Here is a 27,351-nt window from a genome sequence, read left to right on the forward strand (position 1 = left end):
AACAAATTTTGCAAAAGTAATACATTTGCTTTTTTCTGTTCCATTCTGTAAATATTACATGTACTTGTATTACATATACATGCATTTGTAGAACTTAGAACAAATTATTCACACAAATTTTTTTTTACATATGTGCAGGTTTTAATGCATATGTATATTGCAAGGAATTGCATTTATATAATGTTTATAAATTAATTGCATTCTCCACTGTGATCTTGAATGCTAGTCAAATTATAAAAAGACTAACTCATGCTTTCACTTTTTCTAATTATATAAGGCAAAGGGCAAGATACTAGTTACTTTTTATGTGTAAATTATGATATTGAAAAAATGCAATGCCAGTACAATGCAATGTCTCAAACACCTGTTAACTTTGTCAATATTAATGGTCTCATTTTTTAAAAATCTTCTTCCTTTAACTCGCTCTCTCTCTATATATATATACATGTCTTGAATATATAATATATACATATGTATCATTCCTATATTGCAAACTTGTGCTGTGCAATTAGTAGTTTTTTTTAGAAAAAAAAATATACAACAGAGATAAAAATAACTGATATGTACAAGTTACAACTGATGTCTTGGAATATATCAGGGACGTAGCATCCGGGGGGCCTGCCCCCCCCCTCCACACTTTTTTCCCCAACATAACCTTTACTATAGTAAATGTTCATTGATAGGTTGGTTGCCCCCCCCCCCCCCCCCCACACACTTTATAACCATAGTATAGTGATATCAAGGATTATAAGGAAAAAATTGGTAGTGATAGTAAGTTGGCTTTGAAAAAGTTGGCCACTACCCCCCCCCCCCACTTTCAAAAACGATGCTTCGTGCCTGTATATGCATGTATTTTAGTAGAGTTCAGCAATTTTCTTATTCTCTCTTATTCCATTAAAAAAGTTCTATTAAATAGTGCACTTTGTTACATTTCTTTCAAGGTTTGTCACAATATACCACAGATATTTGGAGCTATTTAATTCAATCGACAAAACTTAGAGGGGGTATATTAAAACACCCCATTTTATCAGTCTTATTAAAGAAATCTAAATGCTTTTGTCATGTATATGCTCAGTATCTCAGTTTTTGCTGACAGACAGACAGAGCAAAAACTATATAACCCCTAATCTTTGATTACAGGGGCATAAAAAAGATGGATATTTTGAATCCGCAATTAGATTACTAGACCTTACATAATTTCTCTGGTTAACCTATCTATTTAGTTAAAATTATTTCATTTATTCATCCATGAACTTCCTCCTTATTTAGTGAGTTTGTGAAACCATTTAGATATCCAATGAACACCCAATTGTCAACCTAAAAAATTTTTAGTAAGCAATTCTGGTGTAAAATTTGACATTTAACATTTTAAGGACGCGATTGCACGGCGTCACGTGATCACGTCATTTGGTGAATAAAAAAAGAATGTTTGCTGTAACTATTTCCGGAATAAGGGGTGTCATATGTTTGCGCTCATGACAAAAGGGGTTTATTTTTCTAAACTAAAAGTATCAAAAATTGTTACAATGCACTGAGAGTGTTGCTAAAAGTTGATCATATTTTTTATCTACGTGCATGTTTTCCGATTTGACACGTCTATCTATTGTATATCTCTGAACTTTGAAATCTATTTCATTAAAAATCAATTTGATTTATATCTTGAGGTCTATATCTTCATTTAAAAATAAGAAATTTATTTAAAATTGTTGTTTATCATAGGATCTACATCTATATATAGATAATTTCCGAAAAGAGATTCAGACGGCGTGATTTACTAGATACATGTATAAATATTGATGAACGCAGGCGATTTTGATAAACGTGTTACGGTGAAGACCACTTATGCCTAGAAGACAGCTCTTAAAAAGATATCGTAGAGGATTTTCTTTTCTCCTATAAGATCTTTTGCATTTTCAGTAAACATTCATTCTAATGCAATTGTATTGTAAAACACGTTTTGATTGGCTAATGCACTAATGTTTGAAGCAGTAAAACGAGCATTAACGAGCGTGAAAGCTTTTTCATTGTGACGTCATAATAGAGCGACGCAAAAACACAATGCTCCGTGACGAAATTCAACAAAATAAGACGTAAACAACAAACAAATGCATTGATTGCATTAGAATGGGAATAACTAAACTTCTAATTTGGTATTTGTGACCGTTAATGCTGATTTAACGGTCGCAAACATCCGTTTTACCGGCTCCGCTTACGCCGCCGTCACGCGTTAAATCAGCATTAACGGTCGCAAATACCAAATTAGAAGATAGTTATTCCCTAAATCATCGTCGCACATATATTGTAAACGATTGTTGTAAAATGTTTTATGCGTCGTATTGAAACACTACGGCGCCGCTGGAGGGCCAGGTAAAAAAATATTTTTATTTGTTCGGACAAATTAGAAATTCGTTCGGACGAATTAGTTATTTGTTCGGACGAATTAGATATTCGTTCGGACAAATTAGTTATTTGTTCGGACGAATTAGATATTCGTTCGGACGAATTAGATATTCGTTCGGACAAATTAGAAATTCGTTCGGACGAATTAGAAATTTGTTCGGACGAATTAGTTATTTGTTCGGACGAATTAGATATTCGTTCGGACAAATTAGTTATTTGTTCGGACGTATTAGATATTCGTTCGGACAAATTAGAAATTCGTTCGGACGAATTAGTTATTTGTTCGGACGAATTAGTTATTTGTTCGGACAAATTAGAAATTCGTTCGGACGAATTAGAAATTTGTTCGGACAAATAAGTTATTTGTACGGACGAATTAGAAATTCGTTCGGACGAATTAGTTATTTGTTCGGACAAATTAGAGAAAATATGAACAACTGTCAGAACACCGCGATTAATGTACGATTTGCACCAAGATGCTTCATTTTATTTTGATTCTTTGCAAAATAACTTTAATGAACAACATTATCAATAAATATTTTGAAAATAAGTCTTTTTAATTTTGATCTCTTTCTTATAATTTTTATGTGCATATTCACCACCCTGCATTTATTAGTCATGACATGTGAATAATTTTTGAAATACATTTCTGATACATATGTCTTCGATATGTGGCTGAAATATTGCCGATTCGGCGTAAAACATTCAATCAATCAATCTGGTACATATGCGGTGTATAAAATGAAAAAAGTCCCTCATTGAGTTTTAAATTAAATATTCCTGTTTGTGAATTAAGAAAACTTCACAAAAAATTGAACCTGTTCGTATTGATATCAGGTTGTTCCTATGACTCGCGGGCCGGTGAATTAAGAAGTCAATCTGGTATACCAGGGTATTCCCTAGTCCATTGATTTACAGAGCATAATTATAGCCCCCTCCCCTTATTGGAGAGGTACATGTAGTCGAACAAACTATTTAATTTCACTCTCGGCATTTCTTAATTTTGTTTATACGCTTTTACAGTTGAGTACCAGTTCGAAGGCTTGATAGGCCAATGACTCACTAGAAAGGGGAATAATGAAACCAACCCCTTTTATGGGAAAAATAAATCATGAATGAATGAATGTCAAAATATTTTCAAGTAACAACCCCCCCCCCTCCTCTATTTAAAAACGATCGATTGTCTTAATCATTGAGAAGCTTAACTTGCATTAATGCACTTTCTAGGAACGTACATGTATTAATCTATTTTTTATCCTTTTCCCGGAAAGGGGCGTGTGTTTAATTTGGTCAATATTATACCTGCATGTTTTAATTGTAATAATAGTTTTTAACGATCTTAGAAAGAATCCATTGGAGATGGACTTATGAGATTCCCTCTTTTTGTTCCTTTATCACAAAATACTTAAATGTGGGAACAGCGGTATAGAAGCAAAACTAAAAATGTCCTAGCTAGTAAGCCCCACCTTAAAAAAATTAAGACCCATCGAATAAGAGGCATTATATTTTGAGTCCGAAGTTTATATAATATAATACAATACAGCCACGTAGCAGCGTTTTTGAAAGTGGGGGGGGGGGGGGGGGGGGGGGGGGGGGGTTACCGAAAAAGTTGTCAAAAGCAAAAAAAAGGGACACAGGAAAAGTTGCCCAAAATTTAAGGTCCTATTTCGGGGCGGGGGGGGGGGGGGGCTTAATTTTTCAATGCCAATTTTTTCCCGTACCAATTGCCTGCAGAATGAATAAAACCCTAAGGAGTGGATTTCATCTTTTCAAAGATGACTGACAACTGGCACCCCGGTGTTACCAATTTAACACCACCAGCAAAAGTTGGTCTGGTAGAATCAGATGATGTTTATTTATGACAAATCTTATGAGTGTGTCAGGGATGGGAGTGAAAAGATGTTTGATAAGAAGTAACAGAACCTTTGAATTTACTAGTGGGCTCTCAGATAATATACTTTCAGAATGGCAGACTTCATATCTATAATATATATAGAACCATTATTTCTGAATATTTACAATCAACATACCCAACTTTAATAGCACATGTCTAGTTGCAACGTGTGTATGTCAAGGTCCAAAGAGCTATTTATGTATTAAAAAGGGATGAATCCTTTTGAAAAGACAAATTGTATATCTCTCTTTACAAGATAATTTGTGCAAACATCTAATTTGTCCGAACAAATAACTTATTTGTCCGAACAAATTTCTAATTCGTCCGAACGAATTTCTAATTTGTCCGAACGAATATCTAATTCGTCCGAACAAATAACTAATTCGTCCGAACGAATTTCTAATTCGTCCGAACAAATAACTAATTCGTCCGAACGAATTTCTAATTTGTCCGAACGAATTTCTAATTCGTCCGAACAAATTTCTAATTTGTCCGAACGAATTTCTAATTTGTCCGAACAAATAACTTATTTGTCCGAACGAACTTCTAATTCGTCCGAACGAATTTCTAATTTGTCCGAACAAATAACTTATTTGTCCGAACAAATAAAAATATTTTTTTACTTGGCCCTCCAGCGGCGCCGTAAAACACAACACACTTATTCTGAAAGAATACCGGGGAATATATGAACATAAATAAATAAAAGAAACATGTGCACTCATCATGCTTATGGGAATACATTTGAAAAATGTTTTTTTTTTAAATCACAAGGACATTAACATAGATGTTTCACTCCAGCGTATATCATAAAGCGGCGACTTTATGATTTATTTTTTTAAAATCAAAACAGTAGATCTATAGTTTTGACGTCAATTGTGTCATTGTGACGTCACAATGGAGATAGCGCTAATCCATGTACAGGAGAAAATGAAGTGTACTTATATACTTGAAAAGAATCGGAAGAAAAACTATTTGTAAATGTGAATATTTAGAATTATAATAATTTGGCCAATAAGATAATTTATGGATGAATACATTTATTTAAAAAATATATATAATGCAGCTACAAGTAAAATGTAAAATAACCTCTTTTCATTCAATGTGTTCAAATGTCTGACCCCCCCCCCCTCCCCCTCCCCCCCAACTCCTCGATTCCAGGTCACTAAGAAGAAACATCGAAGAGCGTTCAAACCATGGGGAATAAGGCTTTTGAGGACTGTGCACTGGTTTATAATATATTATTTATATTATACTGATCTAGTTAGTTACAAGATGAATGTTTTGGAGATGAAAAACTGAGTTTGAAAAAAACTTTTTTTCGTAACCACTGTCGGTGATAAGTAAATCATTGTGCTTCTCATATAAAATGAGCATAAGCTGCCAGAATTTCAGAGAAAAAAGTATTTCTTATCTATACATATGGTCTTTATTGTCTTTAAACAGATTCTGCATATTTAAGGTCAAACAAAAAACCATCAAATGAAAATCGTTGAAATCTTTTTATATTCTAGGAAAGGGGGGGGGGGGGTACTGAAATGCGTGTAGCTTCAAAATTAATCTGATTACCTTACTTCATATTTTAACCATTAGTCATTTATAATGACTAGTACAGCATATATTAGTTTTGGGAAAAATCATTGGGTAATTTTTTGTCTAGACGTTAAAAACTGCTATTGAGGTGAAAATATTACTGCAAATTTACAATTCATACTTCCCCAAAACACAATGGCATAACTACATTTATCAATAGTTTCCGGAACAATTTTTATTCTCAATAAATATAAAGTATATTTTTAAATACCTGCAGGAAAATATTTAATTTGCTTCAATTTTGTTGCGTGAAAGGCAGTATAAAACATTCACCTCATAAATATCAAAAGTTTAAAAAATGGTGGTTACCATGGCAACCATAACTTCCTTATAAGCCTGATGATCATGCTTGATACTTTGATATAATGGTATCATTGACATTAGGAACATTATATGTAAAAATGAGAAAAATTCATTGGGCAGAATTTTTTCACGGACCCGTGCAATCCTTTCCTTAATTGAATAAAAACACTGGCAGTTTCAGATTATCGTGTTTTGATCCTGCATTCTTGACCTGGACAAGAACAAAAATTAGAACAGTCTGCTCTCAGGTCATGTTGTCATTTTATCTCGTCATTATCAAAAACCTAAACTTCATTTGTTTTTGAAAAAAAAAACTTGAACCAGGAAATGCAAAGAACAGGAAATCAACCTGATTCCAAGATATGGTGAAAATAAAAGATTGAACTTGATCTCGGAATGAGGAAGTTAAATTTCCACATGTTGATGACAAGGAAGAGAAATTTGCATCACATACATGCTGATGTTTATTTCAAAACAATATCAAAAACAAATCTGACTCATGATTCTGTCTAATATAAATAGAGCTTAGTACAATGTTTGAGAAGAACGAGATTGTTCATAAATATAGGCTATTTTTAAAGCAACAATTTTTACATTACATGATTTTACACTTGCTTTAATACCAAAATTCATTTCAAAATCATTAATAAATACAAGTAAAAAAAAAATTGTTAAAAGGGAAAACATTATTGTACTACATTGTAAATTTTTTTTTGCACTTTCATATGATTTTCATGACTTCTTCAATAAAAAAAATTCTTTACATTGTACATGCACCTTTATATATTCCTCAAGCAAAATGTCCATTAGGAAAGTATTATGCAGTGAATTCACAACAAAGGAAATTACATGTATGTTATTACATGATATTAATCATTATATATTAAAAACCCATTGCATTGTACAAACCAAAACACTGTTATTACCTGTACACATTTGTACACGTAGTAGTATAATAATATAAACCTTTTTAATTTACAATGCAGTAAACCTTGGTTATAATGAAGTTGTCAGTACCTGTGAAATTACTTCGCTATATCCGTAATTCGTTATATCTGTATAAAGAATTCATCAAATTTACATAGCTGGGGATCCAAGATAAAAAAAATTACTTCGCTATATCCGTAAATTCGCAAATCCGTGTTCGTACTAAACAAGTTTTACTGCAGTAATATAATAATATAAACCTTTTTTAATTAACAAAACTTATGTATCAAATCTTTGATGCAACAATTTGAGAAAATAAATGCTCCAATTTTCTTGCCAATTCAATGACTCAGGGTTTTTTTATCACAGACACCAATTAAATAAATTCACTTGATCCTTAGTCCGCTGTAAAAGCCTGAAGACCGGTGATCGCTCGACCCAAAATCAAGGCATGGATGTCGTGTGTGCCTTGAATAGAAAGTAACTCATGTAAATACATGACTTGTATTAATAAAGTATGCCATTCCAAAGCATATAATTTTTCTTCTTTTTTTTCTCCTTTAAACATTTTCAAAGCGTAAATTTATATACGTGTTAATCCGACCTTGAAATTCTTTAAAAACAATAGATTTCAAGAGATCTGAAAATTCCCAATTTTTAACTTGAAAATCTACATTTTTTTTTATATTACCACTAATCAATTAGTAATCATATACATTCGTTCAAGGTTTAACAAAATATGGTGGCTTTACTTTGCAATTATACTAAAATGTATATTCAAGCAATTTTGTTAAATTGAAATGTTTGATATCCTCTAAAATTTGCACAATTTCAGTAAACCCATAAAAACTACTAGAAGACTGAATACTGATTTGATTAACTTAAACTATGTGTACTTAACTTCTAGCATTGAAAAATTACAGAAGAGTTTTACCTTCATATGTGTTGACAGCTTCCAGGTTCATGACATGCCTGATGACGTGGTACTCATCCGAGATTCCATTTCCTCCGAGCATATCTCGAGCTACGCGAGCAATATCCAGGGCCTTGCCACACGAGTTTCTCTTGATCATTGAAATCATTTCTGGTGTTGCTCTGTTAAACACAGATATCAAATTAATTATTTTAAATTCCCTTTGATACAGGTAGTATCACTAGTATGTCACTATGAATGTACAGAGGAATAATGAATAAACTTCTTTGAAGTTATTCTTAATTTGAATGAGCAAAATGGATTTGCAATAAAGTAGTTTCTGTCTTATTGAAAATAAGCTGTATAATGAATTTGCCTTGTCAGAAATACAAATGGATTTTTTAAAATGCTAAATATCTATAGATAGGGTAAAGTATGTTATATTACTAATTCTACCACGGTTATTGAAAACTTCAAAGGAAGCCGCCGGACATTATTCTCCAATAAATCACGAACGTCATCAAAAAATTATCAGATCAGAAACACGTATCAAATGTGAACAATTCAAATGCATGTTTGGCTGCAGAATGAAATACTTGTTTAGACCGCATCGATGTGTCGTCTTTTGCAGTATAAACACTGTAAATTGCATCAAGTTGCTGATGAATGTTGGTTTTTATAGCTAAGCGGGGCTATTCCACGGACCTCCCTACACATTAAACAATGTGATTTTAGCAGTAAAACAAGAACATGATTTTGTTTTTGTATATTCATTTTAACTGATCAATACATATTACGAACAAATTTGTAGTTTAAAAAGACTATTTTTAATGCAACGAAAGCTCAAATCGTCTGCATTACATATATAGGTAAGTCAACAAAATTTCTCTATGGTGTTAAATAGAACAGCGTAATCGAGACATGGTGACCTAATTCGTTTCTCTATAGAGGAAACAATCGGCCGTATTTATCACCCTTGGTAGAATAGAAATAAAGTCCTTGTTGTCGTGAATGATGCAGAATAACCTCCTCGGTCTCGAAATGTTGTTTGAAATATAAAAGCCTCGGCTAACGCCTCGGCTTTTATCTTTCAAACGACATTTCTCGACTTCGGAGGTTATTCTACAACATTCACAAAAACGCGGACTTTATTTCTTAATCCAGTGCCCAAATGGGCATCAAGAGAACAAACTAAAGAAGGAAAAGCCTAAAATACAAGTGAAAAAATTATTAACACCTAAACATGTCTACACATACTTACTTTCCCTCGTCCTTTAACCTCCCGACCTGTAAACAGGCCTGAAGGCCGATTGAGATTTCTGTGAGCATGTCTGCCATCTTCTTCTGTGGAAGTTGATTTTTGGCAAGAGGTTTTCCAAATTGAAATCTGTAGAAAGAAATTTTTTCTGTTTACATCATTTCTGGTACACTTGAAGAGGAAAAGGGCGGTAACTCTTATTGTAGGTGGATTCAATCATTTTTTGACATAAAATTTATCTGAGCAAAGGAACAGGGAAGGACAGACATGAGGAACATCCCACACCAATAATATTTTGATCCTGGTTGTTACACATTTTAACCTTTTTACAGAGACTCAAAACGACAAAATCACAGAGAACTGTACCTTATAATCAATAGTTACCTGTCCATTGTGTACTGTCGAGCAGCTTCCAGACAGAATTCAGCTGCACCAAGTGTTCCCCAAGCAATTCCATATCTAGCATTGTTAAGACATCCAAAGGGACCCTGGATAAGAAAGTATAGAGGTACATGTATGATGAATTTACAGTCCTATAATGTAATCTAGGTCAAAAAAATAATTCTGCATAGAATTTTTTTCTTAATACATCAAAAAGACTTTTTACATGTGATATCCTTTTTTAAAAATATGCTTATATTTTTATAAGACAGAGGGAAAATTATTTGTGAACGTATATATATTGGGATTCACTATTCCTGTGCACTATACTCCTACAAGAGGTAACATCCCTATGCTTCTAATATATATGGTGCCCAGTCAAAAGTATCTCATCGTGAAGCTCTACATGTAGCATACTGGAGTATGTGCACTATAGCTTAAAAAAAAAGAATATTGAAATGGAATTCATTTTTAAATAAATGCTTCATCAAGTACGCACCCCTAAACCAATGATGTTAGGCATCATATTTTCCTCTGGGACCTCCACATCATCCATTGCGATTTGTCCTGTGATGCTGGCCCTGAGGGAGAATTTACCCTCGATCTTTGGTGCTGTCAGTCCCTTCATACCTTTCTCCAGGATAAACCCTCGAATTTTGTCATTGTCTTTATCACACTTAGCCCACACAATGAATACATCCGCAATGGGGGAATTTGTAATCCTGTAAATAGAAATTGATAAGTATCTGAGTACATGACTTTGTTCATACATGTATATACACTTACATGTAGTTGAAATATCTGGCCCTTATCAATAAGAAAATTATATTAAAATTTAATAAGAATTAAATTTGTATGTTATTTGCATGGAAGTTAAAAAAAATGTGTAATCTATCAATTTCAACTTGAAACCATTTTATCTAGTTTAATTATTTAAAGTTTGAATTTCAACTTTTTTTGTAATCTTGGTGTGGCTGACAGAAGTCCCAGCGTCTAGTAACTGAAGTGAAGAAAAAGGCAACAGCATGTTGCTGTGCAGTTTGTAGGCTGTATACATACCATGACTTTGTCCCATTGAGTGTGAAGGTTTTACTTGAGGGGTTGTATCTGGCTTTTGTCTCCATGGATGATGGATCACTGCCGTGATTGGGCTCTGTTAGTCCAAAGCAACCAATCAGCTCTCCCTTAGCTAAAATATCAAAATAACATTGAATTATAACTTAATACTGTTTAAATCCTACTTTAAATGAAATGTTTACTCAGCATTGAAAAAAAATTCACTTGTAACACAAGCTATGCTAACCCATGTTATCACACCTAAATCATATGTTAATATACATGTATATATCTAAATAAAGTAGTATTACCTAGTTTTGGTATATACTTTTGCTTCTGTTCTTCTGTGCCATAAGCATAAATAGGATGCATGACAAGTGAGGACTGGACACTCATAGCTGACCTATAGCCACTGTCCACTCTGGTAAAAAGATTGTAAATAAAGGGACATAACTCTTTAACTCATTGCACATGGCAGGATTTCACCTTCTTCACATGCAACATACCTGAACTATAATCATGATAATATATGAATATATAAAGGGCCATTTAGCAGAAATAGGTAATTTTGAATAATTAAATTAATGGGAAAAATGTTGGTTTAGATAAGTAGTTAATCAAATAAGATTTTATTTGTTTCATGATCATACGTGTATTGTACACACTTCTACATGTACAAAAGATTTGATAAGCGGACTCTTGCCTACATTACATGTACTAAATACAATTTCTTCATAAATCAAAAACATGTAGTGCATTTAGGGTGTACCTCTCAACTTCTCGAGCAATGAGACCATATGCAACGGAAGAAACCCCAGCACAACCATAACCTTTAATGGTGGGGCCTAGGACTCCAATGGCTCCCATTTCTGGAACAATCTCTGGGTCAAATTCTACAATTACAAATTTTAAAGGAAAAATTCACAAGTGTAACATATGGTAACTTTTGGGATTTTATATAGTTTTCACTAAATATTATCTAATTGAATGTCACTTTGGCAGACAAACATTTCAGGGGTTAGTTTACATACACATTCTTTCTAAAGTAACTAAAAGATAACAATTTTTCTACCTTAGGATCGTATTTAATTCTCAATCTTTACATCATAATTAATGGCATGGTTTGATTTGTTGTAGCTAATTTCAGCGTATTCACTGTGTTACCAAAGAAATGATATTTTTTAAAAAGTTGCAGATTTCTATAAACATTACAAAACAATTAAATAAATCAACACATCTAATGACGGTGACTCACTTTCATGTCGGTTGGCCATGAGTACTCGAGACATGAGTTTGTTGTCACAGTAAGCTCGAAAGGAATCTCGAACCATCTTCTCTTCTTCTGTCAACTGGTTTTCTAGGTTTAGTGCATCTTGCCAGTTGAATTTTGCTGTAAAAATAATTAACAAAGAATAAAACAATACTCAAAATTATGAATGATAATAAGTCCCAAGTCTTAAACGCTAAAAAGAAATTACAGGCACACATTTAAACCAGTAAATACGAGATTAGTAATTTTTCTCCCTATTTCACCATGAATAATACTTATTAGGGCACAGTTCTCTGCATTTTCTACTTCAGTTATATTCAATTTTCCAAGTAATCATGTATCATCATCGACATAAAGTTCTTTCTGAACTTTGCAAGTGTCGATAAATCAGGATATTAAAAGTTTTCAAAGTTAAATTGTTGTTACAGACAATTAAGAAGTTGCCAATGGGCCACAATGCTCACCTGAGTCATACTGGCAGAGCTGTTCTTAAGAAAAAGGTTTTACTTTTTCTTATCTCTCTACTCAATATGAAAAATTCCCAAATGGTCTTGTTATGCATTAAATCTACATAACATTGAGAAGACTTCATATCAACTCACTAGCATGTCCATTTGATCCCTTAAGGAGTGGGACAATGTACTTTTTCTGTATTGATATGTATGATTTGTATCCTGATATTTGACATATTTGAGCCACAATAAGATATGTATCACTATATATGCATTTTGAATTGGTTTAAGGAATGATTGTCTAATTTTTTGATTTCATGATGTGATCAATTGAGTGGCTTGTGTGATAATTTTCATGAACGCCGCATTATGCATAAAATTATCATGCAAGCCAATCGATTGATCATTGTCATGAAATCAAAAAAATCTGACAGTTATTCCTTATATTTACATGCTCTTGATTGGACGCTATAATCCACATGCTACAAGCCCTGCTTCTGTCTCTATCTCTTCACGTCCCACCCCACACGTGATTTTTTTTTAGAACCACGCCTATTGATGAACAGTACATTGATGCAGAAATAAAGCACATTAACTATTTGTAATTTTATCTTGGACAAAGACATTAGAAATGCAAATTTTATGAAATCTTTTTGTATTATATAATGTAGGGCTGGGACTATATATCGATATATCTGTGAGGAGGATACTCATATCGATACATATGAAGAAATTTCGAAATATCACAAAAAAAATCTGACTTCTATTTTTCTTTGTTTATTTAACATTTGGGGTTTAATATATAAAATGAAGAAGCTAAATATAAATATAGATATGAAATAAATAATAACGAACACCACTTGAGTAAAATATTTTTGTTTTACAACATATTTATAAACAACTATTTTGAATAAACTATTCTTATTTGAAAAGAAATAATTTTTTTATTTCAATGCAAAAAAAGATTTTATAATCAATTAAACATATCGTGATACATATTGTATCGTGGCTCAAATATCGTGATACATATCGATATAGAAAAAGTTGTATTGTCCCAGCCCTAATATAATGCATAGAGAGAAATATGAACTCTTGAAAAATTTACAATATAAACAACTACATCAGACAATGGACAAAGGATGATGTGACATAACTGCTATCTGGGGCCCCTTTTTCCACGACGAATTATATTTAATCTACAACGATGTTGTTAGTTTTCAAAAATGAGTGAATAAATACGACGCCTTTTGAACAGTTTCAATAGTTCAGACACTTTTTTATTATAAGGAATACTGCATTATCTATGATTTTTTAGACCCTATCACAGCTAAATTCGGCCAGGTTTGTGAGAACATTCTCTATTATGGCAAGAGAATGGGCGGGTCTTAGTACAATACAGGGATATGCTTGTCCGAGAAGACCTTATATGGCTAGTGTTATTATTTCGCACTTAGTCATTGTCCAATCCGATGACAGAACAACAAAACATGCTGGTTTACTACGTGTACATTTTTTCGCAGACACGTGGTTTAGGTAAATTTACCTGTTGTCCTTTTCTACATTTCAAACATTTATAATGGTCAGCCAATGCTGTTTAAACTTAATAATACGCATGGATTTTCTGCATTTACGGTTTTTAGGACAAGAAATGCATATGAAACTTGTATTCACCGATACTCGGGAATACCTGTAGACCTAGCGAATTGCTCACCAAACACGCTACAAAACTTGAATGTATATCATGTATATTCTATCAATTGTTTGTAACTGTATATAAATTTTACAATGGTCTCGGAAATGGTACATAATGTAGATCTGTGTCTAATCTGTGACTCAAATGCATTAAAAAATATCGGAAAGCAGTAAAATTCCGAGCATGTTTCCATACGGTAGTATTTTTGTGTTACTCACTCGTAACGAATTTCATTTAGCTGATTGGTCAGTTAGAAAGTATCGCCTGTGCTTCGATTAACATATGAATTCATTCCCGCGTCAGAAAATCTTGTTCCGTCGATCTGTTTATAATGGGTAAGGCCAAGTAGATTTTACAATTTTTTAAAAAATAGCATGTGAGCGCAGTTAGGTACAATTTTCTCCTTTCACATATAGGTAGATTTCAATAAAATACAGTGACCAGCCAAAGGAAAAAATTGTACCTATCTGCGCTCGTATATTTTAAGGGCTTCAAAGAGGGGGGCGGGGTTAAAATGCAATGGGAATTGAATGTAAACATAATACCCCTACCCCCAATAAAAGATTTATATCTTTCAAATCACGTTGCCATTTTTGTTAAAAATAGTATTCTATAAAAGTACACATATCAGTGATTAGTTACATACAAAAATTTGAATAAAATTTTGACATTTAATTTTTTGTCAGTATACGAGGGGCCGCAAGTCACCTCATCCTTTCTATCAGAAAAATTCACTTAAGTTTCAGTTTAGATGAGCTAAAGATCATGAAGATAAAAAAGTCTTATCATACCTGTTGATTTTGCAGCAGATTTCTCGCTCTTTTGTGCATCTTTTTTTCATCAAGGAAATCAGATGAATTTTTTTTAATAGTTGAATCAGAAACTTTATTGATACGCATAACATCAAGATAACAAAAATTAAAAGGAAAGAAAGAATTTTTTTTTATTAGATCTGATCTAATTATCATTTCAAACAAAATTTCTTTTAAAACTCTTAATTAGATTATAGCAACATAATGTTAAAGTTTAAGAACTGTGTCTACTGTCTAATAACATCCTCTCACCAGAGATAAAATATATCCCATTTTCATTATTGTTGCAATACACAGTCAAACCTCCTCCATCTCAAATTTGATGGAACAGAAAATCCAGATATTTGAGATACTGAGGATAAAATACTCAAAATATAAGTGATTGGAACTTCTATATCACTTTGAATTTAAATATCCGTGGTTTTTGATGTTTCAGATGTCTAGTTGAATAATTTAAATACAATTGATCTATGTTGGTAATGAGCTTTGAGATATTAATTTTATTACTAATAAAAATCCTAACACATACACAAAAACTGACCAAAAAGAATGTTATAATAAAACTTTTCAGTCTTTTAATCTGTGTTATGCAACAAATGCAAAGGTTATCGAATGACTTTCTCTCTGTGTCTTTACACAATGCAATGCATGATTCTAAGTAAGCGTATACTGTATTACAATGATGAAAAGAAACAATAGCTTAAAAACTATCATGATTTTAATTATTTTCCTTTAATGTTTTTAGCAGATCTAGAGAAATCCCGTATTTTACAAATATTGACAGTTATGTAGAAAATGAGTCAATGACGAAAATGAACTTTATAAATCAGATATGATCAAACAAAGGATACGTGCAACAGTTCCTTGAGTCCTGCAAGCTGTATACCGAGCACCTGTGTTGAAAATTAACTTAAACAACGGGGAGGTCGTTTTCATCGACATGATTATTTGTTTGTTTCGAAAGAGTATCCTTGACCTTGAGTGACACACCTCCGTTGAACATCGATCCCGATGTAAATGTTGTGCCAACATCAGAGAAACTTTGTAAAACTCGAGGTCGCAGTCTTGGTGTATGGAATCGGCCAGGAAGGGGCTATGATTTGTTAATTTTTTTCAATTAAATAAACAAGATACGTTGAATGATGCGAAATGTAGTAGATGATTCCTTTTCTACATACCATGCATACACTAGACTGGACTTTATTTTGTCTCTTTCGGGATGCTGGAAGGAAACTAGTAAATTCATGTACTGAAGAAAATCAATAAAGATGGTCTATAAACCTTGAAGTTAACTATGTATATTTTGCTCTTGATTCAAATAAGTAATGTGTACAAATAAAGAGAAATGTAATAAACACAAGATAAGAATTTCCCTACCCCGCCCCCTCCCGCAACTACATGCTGAATTAACTTCAAAATACCTTAAATTAACTAAAGTCAGTTATATATATAGTCAGTACAAATTAACTGTATGACCTAAATATATATAGCACAGTATAATCAGAGACGTATAATATGTCTCTGGTATAATACAACATAGATATTTATAGATTCAGGCCTCTGATTACAAGGAATCTATTTCGAAAGTAAAAATAGTAAACCCGACTTATTTTTTGAAAAAAAAGCCTAGATTCAGATTGTTCATATATAAACATAAATATGGAAGAAACATCTCTTTCTTTTACCGCAATCTCTACATTTACTATAATTTTTCTCTTATTACTCCTAGTCATAAAACGAAAAAGAGGAGTTAGAAAGGGGGGAAGTTGTTCAAGTTCACTTGACACATCTCAGGACAGAGGAGGCTGCAAAGAATTAAATCCAACAAGTGTGAATTATCATCTAACACGACAGTGTAACTATAAATGTGGATTTTGCTTTCACACAGCCAAAACTTCGTATGTGTTACCAACAGAGGAAGCGAAGAAGGGATTAACATTGCTGAAAGAAAATGGTAAACATATTTCATTTATTGACAATGCCTTATATTTATAATTGTTTTACAGACCCTAAAAGGTTCCACTACACCTCAGAAACGAAACGAACCGTCCCGTGCAAGCGTACCGCACAGTTCAAAAAATGAACCAAACAAAACGTACCTTTCAACAAGAGGCCCACGGGCCTTATAGGTCACCTAAGTATTGTGTAACAACTTTCAAACAATTTAATTTGGTAATTTTGTTAAACCAGAGGCCATTAAATTCACAATTCACAATTTTGAAAGAGGCACCATTGCTTATCCTAATTATAGACTTAGCATGCTTACTCTATTTACTTAATACCCAGAGGTAGATCAGAGCAACAAAGAGAAAATGCACTTCCACTTTATAACCAGTTGTGCACCTCATCCCAAAGAAACCACTAACCCTGGGGCCACATATTTCAAAATTTTGCTATCATAAAATGGTTGTTTAATACCAAAGAGCTGATTTCAAAGCATTGATTTATTTTCAGACTGTGTAACCCCCCCCCCCCCCCCCTTCGGATCCAGAGGAGGGGGGGGGGGCATAAAAATAACCATTTTGCAAGATGCACATTTCTTCATCATAAATATATATACTTATCATTGGCATAAAAACCAGGAGCAAAGGAAAAGATTTTCAAAGAATTAATGTATTTTCACTATAAAATCAATAGAGCCCCGCCCTAACACCAGATCCCCTGACCCTGTGGCCATAAAATTCACAATTTTGGAAGAGGCTTTCTTGCTCATCATAACTACATGTATGTTCTTAGTTAGTTTACTTAATACCCAGGAGCAGAGAAGAAGATTTTGAAAGAAATCATGCATTTTCACTATATGATCAATAGAGCCCCGCCCTAACACCAGAACCCCTGACCCTGGGGCCATAAAATTCACAATTTTGGAAGAGGCTCTCTTGCTCAACATAACTATGTACTTACATAGTTTATTTGATACCAAGGAGCAGAGAAGAAGATTTTCAAAGAATTAATGCATTTTCACTATATAACCAATAGGGCCCCGCCCTAACACCAGATCCCCTGACCCTGGGGTTACAAAATTCACAATTTTCGAAGAGGCACTCTTGCTAATCATAACTATATACTTAGTTAATTTATTTAATACCCAGAAGCAGAGAAGATTTTCAAAGAATAAATGCATTTTCAGTATATAACCAATAGAGCCCCGCCCTAACACCAGATCCCCTGACCCTGGGGTCATAAAATTCACAATTTTGGAAGAGGCACTCTTGCTCATCATAAATATGTGCTTGGTTAGTTTTTCAGAGAATTAATGCATTTTCATTATATAATCAATAGAGCCCCACCCTAACACCATAACCCCTGACCCTGGGGCCAAAAAATTCACAATTTTGGAAGAGGCACTCTTGCTCATCATAACTATGTACTTAGTTGGTTTACTTAATACTCAGGGGCAGAGAAGAATATTTTCAAACAAATCATGCATTTTCACTATATAACCTATATAACCCCTGACCCTGGGGCCATGAATTTCACAATTTAGATAGAAGGCTCAATGCTTATTAAAATCATGCCAACAGTTCGACTGCTTGATGTCCAGGAGTAAAGAAGAAGATTTTAAAAGATTTCATTAATTTCAGTCGTTTTGGCCCCACCCCTCAGGCCCCAGAGGGGCGGGGACCATAAAATTGACAATTTTTGTTTCCCTTCACCCATAGATGCTGTATACCAAATTTGGCTGAAATTGGTTTAGTGGTTTAAGAGAAGAAGCGGAAAATGTTCAAATGTTAACACACGGAAGAAAACGGATCGCAATAGGTCACCTGAGTGACTCAGGCGACCTAAAAAACGAACCGTAATGTGCACAAAACGAAAAGTACCGTTCACAAAACGAACTGTACCGTTTTTTAGCTCACCTGAGCCGAAGGCTCAAGAAGCTTTTTTGTTCGTTTGTCCGTTGTCTGCCGTCGTTGTTGTTGTCCTAAACTTTTCACATTTTCATCTTCTTCACAAGAAACACTGGGCCAATTTCAACCAAACTTGCCACAAAGTATCCTTGGATGTCAAGTTTGTTCAAATGAATTGCCAAGCCCTCCTCCAAGGGGAGATAATTACCAAATAGCAAAAAATTAATGGCTTCATTGAAAAATCTTCTTCTCAAGAACCAAGAGGCCAGGAAAGTTGAAACTCATGTTGAATCATTGTCAGGTAGTGTAGATTCAAATTTGTTCAAATCATGACCCCCGGGGGTAGGGTGGGACAACAATGGCTGAATGGACGGTAGAACCAATTCCATTCTCGACGTTATATAATTAGCTTCTGAAATTTACATAGCCTTCATTCACTGTTGAAATATACATGGGATAGAAATTCGGTCTAATGCCAGTTAGTGTATCGAATAACCAATAATATTGTATCGTCCAGCAAAGAGGCTAAGTCGACTCATCGTTGTCAACAACAATTTCAAGTACCTGATATCATTAATTTCTTAACCAATGAGAATCTATTCGCCATTTGACAGACGCTAAATACGTAGCGCCGAGAATGTCACGCCTTACTGAAAGTCCAAACTTACCTGGAAATGGTTCTAAAAGTTTTACATAGGATTATATTGGAAAAAACAGCGAGGCCATGATTAATCATATTTATATTGAAGCATCCTCAGGTGGTGTATACGTAGATTCTAGTTTGTTCAAATCACGACCCCAGGGGTAGGGTGGGGTCACAATGGACGGTAAAAGGTTTAAATAGCTTTATAAAGGAAAAATCTTCAAAAGTCTTCTTTATAAAAGTCTGTTGCACTCGCGCATGCGAGTCCTATATAAAGTGTTTTGAGTTTTATTTTATAAAATATTTATCATGTTTATGTTCGGTTGAACTGGTGAATTTGGAGCATAAGTGTGATAAGAATAAGAGTATTGATGAAAAAAAGAAAGAAACTATAATTCATACATTAAAAAAAAAACTTAAGGTCAATAAGAAAAGGGGTCACATGTGAAGGTCAGTTAGAAAAAGGGTTACATGTAAAGGTCAATAAGAAAAGGGGTTAAAAGTAAAAAAATTGTATAAAATCCTTACGAGAACCGTTTCTTCATTTATTAAAAAAGGAGATTATTATAAATGAATTAAGACAGAAAGAAAGAAAAGACTTTATCAAGTAGCCAATTATAAATGCTACTGCGTAAAGGCTCCACCCAAATAATTTGCATACTTTTCACCAAAGAGTAGAGTTCACAAAACGAAACGAACCATGCACAAAACGAATCGTGCCGTTCACAAAGCAAACCGTACCGTTCACAAAAGGAAACGAACTGTACCGTGCAAGTGGTGTAGTTGCACGTTTTAGGGTCTGTAATTATTGTTTCTCTGGGTACAGGGGCGTAGCTAGAACTTTGATGAAGTAGAGGCACAAATTATCCTGAGTGCGGCGAGGGATCTGGGGCTGCCCTGGTAGGGGGTTCAGGGGGTGATTTTCAATAATTTAGAATTTACACTAACCAAGGATGCTTCCACGTAAGTTTCAGCTTTTCTGGCCCAGTGGTTCTTGAGAAGAAGGCTTTTAAAGTTTTTTCCTACATGTCTATATTTCAATATATACTTGGATTCCCTATTGTGACCCCCAGGGGTCACGATTTTAAGCATTTAGAATCTACACTAACCAAGAAAGCTACCACGTAAGTTTCAGCTTTTCTGACACAGCGGTTTTTTTTAATTATCAATTATAATCAACAAGATTAAAAAATTTCTGTCTCACTCTCAATTATGGCAAAACACTTATATCAAGATCAAAATTAGATATACGTTTTAAAATTATAGGTATGGAAAAAGTGAATTTTGCCGGTGGGGAACCCTTCATTGTAAAGCGTGGCTCATACCTGGGAGAGCTGGTGAGATTCTGTAAGGAGGAACTAAAGTTACCAAGTGTTTCCATTGTAAGCAATGGGAGTCTGATAACAGAGAAATGGTTTGAAAAATATGGTGAGTTGAGTACAGCCTTTTATGTAAAGTTGTCGTTTTTTATTTAGTAAATTAAAATGATCGGAAACAAGTTCGTATTACGTATTTTCCTAATATTTTACAAAACATTGTATAATTTGAAAACAACACAAAATTAAAAAAAAAAAACGTTTAAATAAGTGAATTGATACATGTCAGATTTCTCTGTTTCAGGGGAATACCTGGATATTTTAGCTATTTCGTGCGATAGTTTTGACCCGGAAACAAACAGGAACATTGGTCGGTGCCAGAACTCGAGCAAAAAAGACCATCTGGAAAGTTTGTATCGAGTGCGAGACTGGTGCATAAAATACAAGGTGCGACTTGAAAAAGAACATTTATTCGAATAGCATTTATGATGATTTCATGATGAAATTTTTAAATCAATATTATATGCCTTATGACACTTTTCAAAGGTTGCCTTCAAGATTAATACCGTGGTCAATGTTCACAACAAAGATGAAGACATGAATGCATATATTGCTGAACTTTCACCCTGTCGCTGGAAGGTAAGTTCTCTAACGATTATTGAATCTCTTGTAAAACATGCTCTCCATGCCTTTAGAAATTGTAATGTATGACAAAGAATTTGAAAAATAGATGAATGCTAATATAGTACATTTACAATAGTATGTACTTACAGAAGATAGATTTCTACTACTGTAAAATCACATAATTATTTTCTTCGGGTCAAATTTTCAAGGTTGGAGGAAAAAATATTGGTTGTGGGGATTTGATTTCGTGGTTGGAATTTTTTTTAGCAGTAATGCATATTATGAAACTCTACACTTCGTGATGGTCATAATATTGTGGGTCTCTACATACCTCGAAAACAACAAAAATTACCCACCCCCTGAAAATTAGTGACTTCATACTTTTAAGCATGCCTATACATGAAGCTATCTGTCGATTCTGTCCCTAGTGCTCGTCTGTCGGTTCGATTAGATTCGATTAGATGGTCCCCAACATTAAATTCACCGAATGTTTCTACCCTAACCATTACATCCTTCAGTTGGACCGTTCACGGTAGCTCAGTCGGTAGAGTGCTCACTCCGTGATCGGGAGATCGTGAGTTCATATCTCGGCCGCGACTGACCCAGTCGATAAAATGGGTAGCAACTGTTCCTTCGCCATGCGCTCGGCACTTTGAAGTGAAAGTTGCGAGTCCTTCGTTGGCACGATAAAGATCCCTCACTGCTCAATGGTCCTGAGTGCCGAGTAAAGGTCAAAATTTGAAGCCCTTCACCTGCACAAGGTGACGTCTCCATATGAGTGAAAAATTCTCGAGAGGGACGTTAAACAATATACAATCAATCAATCAATCAATCCTTCAGTTGGTGGGCCATCAGTACTGACCAATTCACTATACTACTCGATGGATCCTGAATTCTAGAATATCTTCTCGGTGGTGCCTTATCCAGGATAACCTCTCTACTGCTTCTCCCAGTCGTCTTATTGCTGTCTTGCGTGCTCTTCATGGTATTCTTAATCGTGCGAGCACCCCCTTCTACTGTGAACACTCTGCAATTGACCTTTATTGGAAAAAAGCAAAACGCCCCATCCTCTATTTTTGCAGTCTGCCATGAGGGCTGCATATTTAAGGTTCTGTCTCCACACAATTTTCTTCTCATTGCACCGTTCATGGTAGCCTAGTGGTAGAGCGTTCGTTTCGTGATCGGGAGGCCCGGGTTCGATTCTCGTTCAAAAGTGAAAGTCACGAGTCTTTCGGATATGACCTTAAAAACGTAGGTCACGTGTCACGGTTGGCGCTGGCACGATAAAGCATCCTCACTGCTCAATGGCCCTGAGTGCCGAGTATAGGTCTAAATTTGAAGCCCTTCACCGGCATACGGTGACGTCTCCATATGAGTGAAAAATTCTCGAGAGGGACGTTAAACAATATACAATCAATCAATCAATCTTCTCATTGCAAAGTCAGTTATATTGCGACCAACGTCTTAGACTACTTTTGCACTAATACTACGTTTGGTCGAAGGTTGATGTCCATGATGTAAAGGAAAAGTGATTTCCTGTGTAGATCCACTCTGAGCTCCCAGTCAAGCCCTCTAATCAGCACTGATGTCTGCCTTGTTGCTCTTGTGCCAGCCATTGCTTCACCCTGTCTAACAAACCATCTGTTTTTGTTTCGTATCTTATGCTCGTTTCTTTATCCATATCACCTCCAGAACAGCAAGCTCTCGCAGGACTTCGTGTCTCTCCTGAATCAACGCTACTTGGCATCATGATAGAATATGCACCATGATCCCCTTCTTAATACATATCTTGTAGCTTGGGCCTTCGCTTAGTCCCCACTGTTGTAAGTTTGCATGAGATAGGAGTGTGTCACACACTTCACACACTGACATCAGCTGGAACAAGATTCTAAGCTGGTCCTTTTTCCACAGTTCTGATCATGTTAATTCCCGCTTCGTTGAGTCCCATTTTATCCAGGCCCCTGGCCTCCTGTTTTCCAAGTTCTTTTGATCTTGCTCTCTGTTGCTATTCTTAGTGGCCGTACTTTAGCCTAAACCATATTGCATCTCTCCGCTAGACCTAGTGATACTTTTTATCACTGCTGGAAATGTGACATTCCCACGCTCTCTCGCCCAGTGCTTAAATTGTGTTTCCCATGATGTGTCAGAAGTATGACATACTCTCTGCCTGGTCCACTTATGTTTTTGATGATCACTCTCTTACTGTTCTTGTCTGGGATATTGTCGTCTGCTGAGTCTCGTAACGTCATTACTAAGCGGCATTTTGTTACTTTCAATTCCACCACTACAGAGGAAACTGGTATGCGTATGAGTTGTAGATCCGATGTTAGATGATATCAAGACGACAACATTTCAATATTGCCTTCTGTTTTCTTGTTTGCATCGTTCACATCGTCGACATTTCAATATAGGACGATATCGAGTAGACACCGTTGCCTTCTGTTTTCTTGCCTGTATCGTTCACATTTTCGACATTGCAATGATAGACAATGTTGAGTCATTTCAACGCTACATGCACCCTCTCTTCTTGTTCTTCTTTATAAACTATATTGATAAATATCTTTATCTTCCTCCCTACATTCACTTTTTGACCCGAGAAGGTCCTGACATCTTGATCGAAGCCTATATTCCTTAACGTTCCTTAATGTCTGCATGTCCTGGCTAGCTCGTGAGCTCGAAGGCCAAGTTCCTCCATCAAGTCGCTGTCTTTTGAAGACTAAGACTAAGAGGTTCCTTGCTCTGTGGGCTGTGTCTTAGCTAGGATCCTCCTGTGTCTTATAAGTTGGTTCTGTGCGCTGTGTTTTGGTTGTCACACAACCAAATCGACTTCTAGCTTTGTGTATACCTTCGGTTCTCGGATTTCTTTTTTGCATTTTTGCAGACTGACTTCTGCCTTCAGCCTTTCCTCGAATGTTAGCTGCATCATCGATCCTTCTCACAGTCCTTGGGCTGTTTCTTGCCGTTAACATTATATCTGCCTGTTTGAGATTTATATAAAAAGAAAATTTTGTACACCTTTTTCAGGTATTTCAGTGTCTGTTGATCGGTGGAGAAAATGTCGGTGAAAATGCTATTAGAAACGCACAAGCTCTGGTCGTGACGTCACAAGAATTTCAAGCCTTTTGTGAACGACACAAAAATATCTCTTCTTTAGTACCAGAATCAAACGAACAGGTACTATCTCTTAATATACATGTATTACGTACATTATTCCTTAATTAAACTACATGTATTTGAATTTTTTTTACTTGAATTCATGCCAAATTATGATAAATGAGTTGATGGATTAAAGCGAAAAGCATTTATAATGCTCATTTATAATGGTGATTACCTTTAACTTTATTTTTGCAGATGAAAGATAGCTATCTCATCCTTGATGAATACGTGAGTTATTTTATGGGCGTATTTCAATTAACAAAACGATTTATAAGTGAATCTAAGTACGTTATATAGTATCACAAGCATGTTTATTTTAGATGAGATTTTTGGACTGCACACGAGGTAGGAAAGATCCCTCTCGCTCTATTCTCGATGTTGGAGTAAGAAACGCTCTTAAGTTCAGCGGTTTTGACGAAAGAATGTTTCTCAAAAGAGGCGGCAGATACAAATGGAGTAAGGCGGACATGAATCTTGAATGGTAAACTCTGTAAAACTAAACTGGATTTAAATACCGTACATGTATACCATCTATCATTTTTACGTCAGAAATGATTTTTACTCGATTAACAACGAATGACAATTTTAACAAAGATGCTATTTGCAATTTTTTTTTTTTTTGAGATTTAGATTTTATAACAATTTGTAATTGTGCAACGCATATAATAAGTTATAAACATGTATAAGTTCATATTTATGACCTGAATATGACATGATGGGATGTCTTATCTACTTGTTGATGCATGCTAATATGACGACAGTTACCATTTTTGGTCTCTGAATGTACATTTCTTCTTTAGGATAACCACTTTTACACACGTTAATCTTCTATGAACAATATGGGTTTTATTTTGGATCTTGTCAGTTTCTCCATTACCCATCTTTTTTCACACAGTAAAAGCCAGTATAAACTTTAAAAATATTAGTATAATTATATTGTGCAATGCCTTTTAGTAGTCAGTGAAAACACAACACTATTACAGTGTATATTGTTGCATATGCAATTTGATAAATATTTTTATTCTGATGACAGTTTTTAAGAAGGGTTAAAAAGTATTTCCAGGAGTTTGTGTTTTATGCCCCCTTCACAGAATTGTATTGTTTATACATTTTTGTAATTTTGAAATCAATGTTCGTCATCTTTACTTTTTTAATGTAGAGGAATGGTCATTGACATACAACAATTTCACATATTTATTTTGGTAAAAGTCAGAAAAAGAACAAGAGAAAAATACCAATCATGTTCAAATGACAAATCTTTAATACGCTTACGACTGATATTATGATGTAAAAAAGTTTTCTTTGGTTTTTACATTTTCACAGGGAATTTATGTGATCTTGCTGTATTCTTCACAAATATTCATATACACACGTTTGTTTTTTTTTTAATATTTTGTTTTTTCACTATTATTTATTACGGTTGCATTTGTACTTGTTCATTTTTATTTTGTTTTACCTGAGGGGATAGATGTGTCTTCTTAATTGCAGCAATAACTGAATACCCCTTTGCTCAAGAAAGTAATGACTTTTTTTCAAAATTGCAAAAATTAAAAATTCTTGTTTGCATGGTTATATCATAAGCAGCATTAAAATTTACATACTTTCTCTGATCTTGTTCTTTATTTTATGATCAAAGGATATTGAGCAAGGAATATGGTTAAGTATTTTAAAATGGGTCACGGACCCACTGAAGCTTTTCTAACAATGCATCCATTAACTTGGAGAAAACAAAAAGTTTAATCTCTCCGATTAGAAATGAAATAAATTTATTGATAAAAAATTTATCAGATTTATTTGTAACTAAAATATATCTTGGTTCAATTTGTATTTTACGGGATTTGAAAATGGAGTTATCCCTCTTAGTTCAAATAACCATTTTGTAGCAAAATGTATGGAATATATTCAAGATTTTTTTTTATCATTCAAGATCATTGAAAAGAAAAAAACATTTCTGTTAGCCTTGATTTCATCCCTATATCACTGATTAAAGAAGTCTTTTGGTTTTCTCTGTATGCTTTTTAAAGTGGAAAAAAACTTTGATTTCACATTGTGGTCTAACCTTACCTCGGGGGCCATGATATGGACACACTCGACTCTACACTACCGGAGGATGCTAACTTATATAAATAATCATGGCTTTGCTGTTTTTGAAAGAAGATTTTTCATTTGATTGTCAATTGTTGCCTTATCCTACCCCCTGGAGTCATGATTTCACCAATCTTGGTTCTACACCACCTGCGGATGCTAACCAATCAAGATTTTGCTATTCTTGAGAAGATTTTCTCTGTAAAAAAGTGACAGAACATTTTCACTACCACACTATTCCAAGTTGTCATGATTTAAACAAATTTAAATCTATACTACCAGAGAATGCTTTTAGATAAGTTTCATATTTTTCCGTAGAAGGTTTTAAAATATCATTTATTCACTAAAAGGAGTGATTCTTCAATTGAACAAATTAGAAATTTTTTAGGCAAGATTGGTTGAAATTGACATATTGCAACGTGGTTCTTGAGAAGTCAAATGTGAAAAGTTTACGGACGGATCGTCGGACAGACAGACAAACTGAGAGACACCGACTTAATGTAATTAGAAAAGCTCATGTGAGCTAAACTGGGCAGGATACTGGAGGACAAAGAACTAAAATACTGTGCTGGAATTCAACATAATAAAACACCCTTTTAGATAATGAAAATTCAAAAACCCTCTTTATTTCTATAAATGAAATATTCTTGACCTATGATTATTAAGGAGGCGGGGGGGGGGGGGGTTTCAACAAATTAACCATGAATTAACCACCCGATTTAACTTA

The 27,351-nt window shown here is 34.4% G+C and overlaps 2 protein-coding genes across 2 annotated transcripts; one reads left to right on the forward strand and one right to left on the reverse strand.

The window, feature by feature from the left end:
- Window positions 1–7,453: 7,453 nt before the first annotated feature.
- Window positions 7,454–15,956, reverse strand: LOC134271212 (glutaryl-CoA dehydrogenase, mitochondrial-like). The gene is made up of 11 exons (XM_062753455.1): window positions 15,801–15,956; window positions 14,929–14,967; window positions 11,978–12,112; window positions 11,492–11,615; window positions 11,034–11,143; window positions 10,726–10,855; window positions 10,166–10,388; window positions 9,670–9,773; window positions 9,289–9,414; window positions 8,049–8,209; window positions 7,454–7,582 (listed from the first exon to the last, which is right to left on the reverse strand). The coding sequence occupies exons 1-11, from the start codon at window positions 15,889–15,891 to the stop codon at window positions 7,512–7,514; spliced, it is 1,314 nt and encodes a 437-aa protein (XP_062609439.1). The 5' UTR covers window positions 15,892–15,956; the 3' UTR covers window positions 7,454–7,511.
- A 618-nt stretch (window positions 15,957–16,574) lies between these two features.
- On the forward strand, window positions 16,575–25,251 carry LOC134271213 (S-adenosylmethionine-dependent nucleotide dehydratase RSAD2-like). Its single transcript, XM_062753456.1, has 7 exons — window positions 16,575–16,903; window positions 20,710–20,871; window positions 21,064–21,206; window positions 21,306–21,398; window positions 24,408–24,557; window positions 24,735–24,767; window positions 24,860–25,251. The coding sequence occupies exons 1-7, from the start codon at window positions 16,609–16,611 to the stop codon at window positions 25,022–25,024; spliced, it is 1,041 nt and encodes a 346-aa protein (XP_062609440.1). The 5' UTR covers window positions 16,575–16,608; the 3' UTR covers window positions 25,025–25,251.
- Window positions 25,252–27,351: the final 2,100 nt, after the last annotated feature.

Source organism: Saccostrea cucullata, unplaced genomic scaffold (assembly GCF_032062105.1).
Source record: "Saccostrea cucullata isolate Sc308-1 unplaced genomic scaffold, CSIRO_AGI_Scuc_v1 ctg986, whole genome shotgun sequence".
NCBI classification, from domain to species: domain Eukaryota; kingdom Metazoa; phylum Mollusca; class Bivalvia; order Ostreida; family Ostreidae; genus Saccostrea; species Saccostrea cuccullata.